Raw genomic sequence first — 9003 nt, forward strand, 5'->3', positions numbered from 1 at the left:
TATCAAAGAAAAATCTTTGATGCAATCTTCACTCAAAAATATTGCAAGACCAAGGACAGTTTAGTTAATAAGCATTTATATATAGTGACAATACGTTTACACACTAACATATACAACACATTCCATTCATGATAACTACAATTATTACATTCGTCAAAACGAGTACAAATTACAGAACGTTTCCAAACAATGTAAACTATAATTTTTTTTACAACATTATAAATCCATATTTACAATCACTTGGGAACCTAAAAGAGTGCATTAATGTGTTGTACTTAAGTACTTGATTACAGGTCATTATTCTAGCATTTGTGTTGTTTCCATTTGCGAGCGGCAAGCATCAGCTGCGTGTCTTTCCGGTGCCACAAATACACCTTATTTACTATTATGTTGGAGTCCTGCACGTCCCCTATCAGCACATACTGCACAACCCGGTTGCCTCGCATCATCTTATGGGCACAATTGGTGTTGATAAGGAGCCACTGCTGAATGATGGTGTGCGTTCCAAAGGGAAACAGAGAGCCGGAACTGATCATCTCCACCCGCCCGTCAATCTCCAGCTCAGAATCTCCCGACGCACTCTTCCTTTTAGCCAGTTTGACTTTCACAGCTGGAAGGCAAACGTAATTTATTTGTAATGGATTTACCATGCTGACACAAGACTTAAAAGCAACTTGGTTGATTGATATTACCAAAAACCAATTGTGAAGCGCAAATCAAGTTTTCAGGAACCTTTTTGCAAAGAAAGAATTTTTTTTCTTCTTTTAAAAGTATAAATTTAGCAGATGATTAACCAAACCTTACCAAAATTGTTCTGACAGAATGTCTGCAGAACTCGTTTGTGAGCACTGAGTTCCTCCGTAACTGGGCAGCCCTGACAGATAGGCTTTGGAAAAACTGGAAACAGAAGAATACAGAAAGTACACAGTTATACTTCAAATAATAATAATCCTTCCATTTGATATAGTGCTTATCACGTCTTTGAGAAGTCTCAAAATGCTTCACAGAACAGACTGTAAATTGAACGGACTATATTTTGTGGGTGATGTATATTTTACATCATATAAAAAGGCGTAAAAGAGGTAAGAAAAAATTGGAACCACCAAAACATTTTAAATAAGAAAATCAGGCGCGATGTGTCATCCCAAAAATACTCAGTGTAAAATACGATTTTTTATTTGGGGCTTTATTTGAATCCTGTTACCTCCTGCCCTACACACGCTCAAAGTGCTATCCTAAAATACTCAAGTGTAGAGTACAATGTAATGTAGTATTTGAGTCCTGTCTCCCCCTCCTGCACAAACAGACACACAGATATACAAAGTGCTTAAAGCCAGCCTTACATTTTCGGTATGTAGGAGTCTCCTTGGAGATGGATGTCAGGCACGTGTCTTCATCAGCTGGGAACCTGTCACAATCAAGTGCTTCCGGCCAGGAGTGTCCATGGCAGGTGAGGACTTGAAGGCAACTGTTACGAACAGCTGTGCACATACTGCGGCAAGGCTGGATAAACCTGCAATGCAAAGCCATTCAGTGAACACTGGTTACTCCTCTGCAACACAGAGCCATCAGGTGGCCCTCTCTGATGTGTAGGTATCTTTTCCAAATATCGAGCTAGTCGCTACCCACACTTTTGAACAAGCCGTGCATTACTTTAAAGCGCTCTGAGACGCCGTCCGGCGTGGATGGTGCTATATAAATCCAAGATGTTGTTGTTAATAATAATTACTTATTAATAATAGATAATAAGTAGATCAGTATGGATTAATATTTACTTATTATTTACTTGTAATAATTACTTATTAATACTATTAATAATTATTTATTATTAATGGTGGGTGGGGGGGGAGCATAAAAATAAATTACTACTTACGTGTCTAAGCAGATCGGGGCGAACAAAGCACAAAGAAAGGTCCTGGCCTCTGAATGACAGCCAGTCCTCAGCAAGGACTCCCAGGCAGCTGATTTGGGAATAACTTCTCCCAGTGTGGTGTGTCCCATCAGGTTTGGGAGCCTCATTTCTGAATAGCCAACGTCCTGGCACAACCCCATCTCCTCCGGGATGGCCACACACTTGGTGGATATCCCTATATCGAAGCATTGCACTGCAGTCACAACGAGGTGCAACAGAGCGTAAGAGGCGAAGAGACATCTCTTTTGACCAACAAACATCTCCTCCTTCTTGCAGTTGAGCCTCTAGACTTGACAGTAACTAGTCCAGCGTTAGTCCTGGCTGTATTTATATCCTTCAGAACCAAGCTATCACTTATCAATAGCTTGTCAAAAGCACTTCAGACAAGAGGTTTAAAGCCTATTATCCATTTAAGTGCCTTTTGTTGTAATCACTGGAGAAGGCGGAGGCTGTAAAACACACAGCGTTTCACCAGACTGCATTCATTGGGAACTCGCCTGGATGTTGTCCCAATCTTCGCTGTCTTAATTGCATCGTGTCTCTGTGAGAGTTTCACTCAACACAGGGAGCGAAACACATACACACACACAGAGGCTCAAATCCGATTTAAGAATATTTAAGTTCTGAGCAGACTGACAGACTCCAGGGACAGTATTTGGTTTCCTTTGTATTTGGGCAAGCGAACAGAAATTAAACAAAAGAATGAATTGTCCATGGGGAGGTGGGGGGGGTGGAAAAGCTTATATCTAGGCTTCAGCAGATTGATTGTCTCTCGTCTGCTGTCTTGAGTATTACAATGGAGACAAGTTTCTGGGATCTGTCTGGTGTTTCAGATATAGGTTTGAGGAGCCAGTGAACCCAAGAACAAAAATTCATTTCTTATAAATCCCAATCTTCCCCATCTCATTTCTTGGCTATAAAATTATTGGTTGCATTTTCAGCCTGGAGATTATATATTATTATAATTATATATGGGGCAATATTTAATAATCCTTGCATGTGATGCAGCACTTTTATCGCTTTGTTGAGACATTTCAAAGCGCTTCGCTGGATTTACTGTGAAATATAATGAACAACTTCTATCTAGAGGATTGTGTTTTTAAGGGATTATTAACCCCGGAAAGTGATCCGCAAATCCACTAAGAACTGGGTTCCTACTTACTGCTAGGTAAACAAAAGTGTGTGGAGTAAGGAAACATGCCTAAGGTTTTGCCTGAATCAAACCCAGTTCGCCTCCACATTTATCTGAAGAATTGTTGGCCAGGACACTGGGAGAAATGATGTTTTATCTGAAGGACGGCACCTCCGACAATGCAGCTCAACCCCAGCACCGCACTGCTGTCAGCCTAGATTATGTGAGTTCAAAAGTCTCCTGATACCAAGGGAATGTGGCTGACACATAGTTAACAGCTGACATTGTTAAAAGTATTCAAAATAGGAAGAGAGGAGACACATTTTGCAGGGAAAAAATGTTTATTTTTTCAAACAGCTTGTTATTCTGGCTAATAATTAAAACCAGCTATTGAACTATTAAATCCTGTTCTCATCACAGTTACCATATAATATATAAATAATAATAATAATAGTAATCCTTGCATTTGATACAGAGTTTTTCATCTCTTCGCAAAGTCTCAAAGCGCTTCACAGAATATACCGTAAAATGAATTGACTGTATATTTGTGGGCAAAATACGGCAGCCAATTGAGCACAGCAGTGTCCCACAAACTGTCATGGATTGAAGTGACCAATTTTTTTTTCTTGAGGGTTTGTTAAAGTAAAGAAACTTGCCTGAGGTTTCACCCTGCCGGGAATCAAACCCAGGCCTCTCGCTTGCGAGGCAAATACTCTAACCACTGAGCTACACGACGCCACTATATAAACTACAGAAGTATCAGGAAAAGGCAGGTAAATGGGACTGAAAGGAATGATTTTTAAAAGAGCCAGTATGCGAAAGACAAGGATATTTCTATGGTTTCTATGGACTGGAAGGAGCGAAAAAAAAGCCAGAGATCCACCTGAACAGGCAGATGGCACCTCGATTTAGCCAAGATTCACTACTGAATTTCACAAATGAATAATTGCCACCTGGGCAAATATCCCCATTCATGATTTGGTGTAAGTTTCTGTCCAGTGATATTGTTCCACCTTTTCAATTGAAGAATTTGCCTACAGTTTGGGTACAGATAATGTGTGGGGCACTGGAGCCTGCTCCTCTCTGACTATGTATGTGAAAGACAAGGATCAGATAGGAGTCATTGATCGCCATAGTGTTGTATTGTGAAAACAATCCAAAAATACCTTGAATAGCGTAGATGTTTGAAGCCCAGAATTACGCCCAATCTTAGCCTGTTAGACTGACTGTCTTTCTTAAAATTTCACAGACAAAAAGTGCTGAATGCCAGACCTCCCTGTGTGGAAAGCATTGTTAAGTTATAACAGGTTACCTGCAGTTTGAGATCTAGAGAAGTCCATACTGAAGGTTCCTGAGAGTATAAAAAATATATTTTTTATTGGTTGTTATAAATGGAAAAAGTTTGGCAAACTGTAATCAAAAATCAAAGCACAGAGACACCGGCAAATATTGCTGACAACATCACGTTGAGTAAAAATGGCTCCAGACAAATTGCCTCACACTTACATTACAAGCTATTCGTTCACCTCAAAGTAAACAACAGGTACATAAGAATTACTTGTAATACAATCAGGAAAGTAAGCACCATTAAGTTGTCTGCTACTCACGGCTTCTTTTGACTGATGCTTGCAGTCGGCTATTGATTACTAGTGATAAGACATGTGAGCAGCAGAAACCAACAATGCTGTCTGGCATTAGGGATGTTAAAAAATAAGCATTCTTTCACTGTCTCAGTTAAGCCTCCAAGTGATCAGCCACCTTGACTCCAGTGTGTTGGTGCTTTAGGCAGTGAAACATGGTTTAAAAAAAACTTTTGAATTTGGTGCAATTAAAATCTTCACAACCTGCACAATACAGTACCTGCAAATCAAGCTTATACAATTACACAATGCTGCTTGAGAATACACAGCATTTACACAGATATGGTACAATATTTTTGAAATAAAAACTATCAAAACTTTGCGAGAAGCTTTAACTCTTGTTTATTGAATGATTTGACACTCAAACAGAACTAAAACAGTAAATCACTTAAAACAAATCTACATTATGGTGAAGGGGAAGGTGATAGTGCAATTCAGTGCGCAGTAAGACATGTTCATCCGGGCATAAACCAGGACTTTGAACTCATAGTCTAGATTGACACTCAAGTGCATCTTTGGGATGTGCTGCATTGTCAGAGGTGCTGTCCTTCAGATGAAACATTAAACCAAGGCTGTTCAGGTGAATGTTACAGAATCCATAGTATTGTTTGAGAACAGAAGGGAATTTCTCCTGGTTTCCTGACTGATGATCTTCCAGTTAAATTGGTCATTCACCTCCTGGCTGTGCACAAATTGGGTGCTGCGTTCACCTACAAATTCACAATGTACTTTACAGTAATTACTGTTAAATGCTTTAAGATTGGCTGCCACATTTTGCCCACAAACATACAGTCAATTCACTTTACAGTATAAAGCGCTTTGAGACGCCTAGAAGACCTGATAAGGCGCTATATCAAATGTAAGGATTATTATTATTATTGCTTTACCCTTCAAGTCAGAAATCATCTATTCTGATACAGTCTCCTCAAGACAGAATCCTATTTATTTCCAAAACGTTGCTCCCTTTTCTCCCTCCTCTCAAAGGGAGTGGCTCACTCAGCAGGAATCCTGACCAAATTCCTCAGCATCTCTACCCCACCCCCCACACTCTCTCTCTCTCTCTCTTCAGTGTGGAGGCATTGTGCTTCAATGCTCCTTAACAACTGCCCAACTGCAAAGGCTGAGGTTGGGTTAAAAGAGAAAGCAACATAATGCATAGGTGGAAGATTCCATCATAACCCATCCTTCCACAACGTTACATACATAAAAGCGGAGGAAAATGGAGCGACTTGTTTTTTTTAAAGTAAAGGACAATCTTTTTAAAAACACAAGATAAAGGATGAGAAAGCACCATTCAGCTCATCCCACTTTACCATATGGTCCCAATTTATTTCTGAAATTCCCCATTGTCTTGTTTGCCTCCATTGTCGGCAGCTTGTACAATAGTATTGAGTAAAATCTGTTTTCCCCAATTTAGCTTTAAAATTGTGTGTTTTTTTATTGCAATTTTAGATGTATGTGTTCAGCGCTCTGATACCCTCATACACGCTTTCAGTACATCGAGGCTTGACTATGCAAAATCCTTGCTTGTTGGCCTCCCCAACTCCCTCCATAGGCTGCAGATCATCCAGAACTCTGCAGCCCGTGTCCTCTCCCGCACCAGGCTCCGTGACCCTATCACTCCCGTCTTCGCCCAACTCCACTGGCTTCCCATCACACAGAGGAGACATTTCAAGTACCTGGTCCTCACCTTCAAAGCCTTCCATGGCCTTGCTCCCCACTACCTCTGCAACCTCGTAACCCCCTACCATCCTGCTCACTCCCTCCGCTCAGTGTGCTCCGGCCTGCTTCATGTGCCCCACCCCGCTCGCCCCACTATTGAAGAGGAGGGTCTTGAGATGGGTCTTGAAGGAGGCAAGGGAGGAGGCGAGGTGGAGGACTGCGGGATGGAGTTCCAGAGGATGGGGGCAGAGTGACTTCTGCCACTCTGCCCCCATCCTCTGGAACTCCATCCCGCAGTCCTCCACCTCGCCTCCTCCCTTGCCTCCTTCAAGACCCATCTCAAGACCCTCCTCTTCGACCTTGCTTTTGATCTCCCTGCTTCCTCCCCTGCCCTCCACCCTCCCCTATCCCGACCCCCATATAGGGTCCGGAACTCTATCTGTCCAGCGCCTTGGGACGTCCACCCAACCTGAAAGCACTATACAAATGTAACTTTGTTGTCATGCTTTCATGGATCAGTTTGATAAACCTTTGAGTCAAGATTTACATTTGAAAGATTTGCAGACTGTCCAATAAAATCAGAACAATTCTCAAAAGCACTCCATATCAAAAATGTTAAATTGGAATTCATTGTGCTGTATCCTATTGCAACTCATTCTATCTCAGGAACTCCAGGTTATGCCCTGTCCCCTTTGCTCCTATAATCTATGCACTTAAAAAAAATTATCAAACTATTTCTTCATTCAGCTTGACTCAACTTGTAGCATTCGTCTTCTGGATCAGTAAGTTGCGGATTCAAGTCCTTTGTTGAGGTCGTCAAAGTTATGAGTGCAGTCTTGGAAGGAGCATTGCATTGCCATCAATGCCACCCGTGGATGAGACATTAAACTGAAGACTCGTCTGCCTGTTCAGATGGATGATAAAGAACCTATGGCATTATTTGAAAAGGGAAGGGAGTTTCTCCTGCTGTCCTAGCCAAGAATCCCCCTGATAGAATTGACCATTCACCTCCAGGCTGTTTATGGGGCATTTGCTGTGTGCAAATTTGCTGCTGTTTTGCCAATACACACCACACCCATGCAGACACCACACTTGACAGACATCTGTAGGCGCATCTTATGTTCCGATATCTCATTGGAGCGATATCGTATGTGAGGATTAATATCATTCATTGCTTCTGAGAGAGAAAGGTGGAGGGAAAAAAAGTTTTTTTTTTGGTGCGTACGCACTTGTATATGTTGGGTGGGGTGGAGATAAGAGAAGAAAAAATCCCACCAGGATCCCACCTTGCGGGTGTCAAGCTGGTGGTAGGACTCTCATTTCCAAGTCAAAAGGTTGTGAATTAAAGCCCCATAATGATCAAACTCAATAGTCTAAGCTGATACTGCAATGCAGTGCTATCCTTTGGTTATACCGAGGTCTTGTCTGGCTGATCAGGTGGACGTTAAAGATTCCATGGCACCATTTGAAAAGAGAAGGGAATTTCTCCTGGTGTTCTGGCCAACAATTCCCCCAAATAAAATTTGTCACTCACTCCATGGCTGTTTGTGGGACATTTGTTTCTGTGTGTAATTGACTGCCGCATTTTGTCCACAAAACAAATAAATTGTCAATTTACTTTATAGCAACATGAATCAATTTACTTTATAGCATCATGTATCATGAAACGCTTTCAGATGTCTCAATGACATAATAATAATAATCCTTGCATTTGATATAGCGCCTTATCACGTCTTCGAGATGTCCCAAAGCGCTTCACGGAATACACTGTAAACAACAACAACAACAAATTACACTTGTATAGCGCGCTTCATGTCGGAAAGACGTCCCAGGTTGCTGGATAACCAGGGGTTTTAGATTCGAGCTGGGAGTTGGGATCAGAAGGGGCGGAGGGCAAGGGCGCAGAGGTGACCGAACGCATGGTTCAAAGACGGGACTTGAAGGAGGCAAGAGAGGGGGTGAGGCGGAGGGATTGCGGGACAGAGGGTGGGAGCAGAGATGCCCGATGCCCGACCGCCAACGGTGGGACGCGAAGTGCCGGGGAAATCGAACCCGGGTCCTCTCGCGCCTGCCAGGCGAGCGCTCTCACCACCGAGACTTATTATTATTATCATTGAGACGCTATATCCGATCAGATGAGATCTGATATAACCTGGAGTCCTGTCGCTCAGTGGTTAGAGCACGCGCTTTGCAAGCGAGAGACCTGAGTTCAATCCCAGGCAGAGGGCGAAACCTCGGGCAAGTTTCCTTACTCCACACAGAGCCTAATAATAATCCCTCCAAAACAAAAACAATAATAAATTGGTGATTTTCAATCTACGACTGTTTGTGGGACATTGCTGTGCGCAATTGGCTGTCGCGTTCACCCACAAATATACAGTCAATTCACTTTACAGTGTGTTCTGTGAAGCGCTTTGGGACGTCCTCCCGACGTGAAAAGCGCTATATCAAATGCAAGGATTATTATTATTATTATTATTATTATTATTATTATCATCAGAGAGGACGGTGTGTCGGTATCAGGTTGGACTGTGGTGGAGCAGCCAATCAGCGCGGGGGCCGCTCAGTGGTGGTGTAATACCGCCGCGGGGCTGTAGGGGGCGGCAGCCGCCGCTCTCACCCGCGTCACGTGACCCGCGTCACTCCTCGCCGGCGGC

At 42.5% G+C, this 9003-nt stretch overlaps 1 protein-coding gene across 1 annotated transcript; it reads right to left on the reverse strand.

Moving 5' to 3' along the window:
• Positions 1-266: 266 nt before the first annotated feature.
• szl (sizzled) lies at positions 267-2172 on the reverse strand. Its single transcript, XM_007890945.2, has 4 exons — positions 1874-2172; positions 1344-1513; positions 805-897; positions 267-610 (listed from the first exon to the last, which is right to left on the reverse strand). The coding sequence occupies exons 1-4, from the start codon at positions 2170-2172 to the stop codon at positions 303-305; spliced, it is 870 nt and encodes a 289-aa protein (XP_007889136.1). The 3' UTR covers positions 267-302.
• Between the last annotated feature and the right edge of the window lie 6831 nt (positions 2173-9003).

The sequence above is a fragment of the Callorhinchus milii genome, unplaced genomic scaffold (genome assembly GCF_018977255.1).
Source record: "Callorhinchus milii isolate IMCB2004 unplaced genomic scaffold, IMCB_Cmil_1.0 Scaffold5, whole genome shotgun sequence".
NCBI lineage: Eukaryota > Metazoa > Chordata > Chondrichthyes > Chimaeriformes > Callorhinchidae > Callorhinchus > Callorhinchus milii.

Bases quoted from the DNA above. Each gene is read 5' to 3' on its own strand.
- szl (XM_007890945.2), bottom strand. From the start codon at position 2,172: ATGTTTGTTGGTCAAAAGAGATGTCTCTTCGCCTCTTACGCTCTGTTG. The intron at 898-1,343 runs GTAAGGCTGGCT...TTCTGTTTCCAG, and splicing joins GACTCCTACATACCGAAAAT to TTTTTCCAAAGCCTATCTGT. The intron at 611-804 runs GTAAGGTTTGGT...TTTGCCTTCCAG, and splicing joins ATTCTGTCAGAACAATTTTG to CTGTGAAAGTCAAACTGGCT.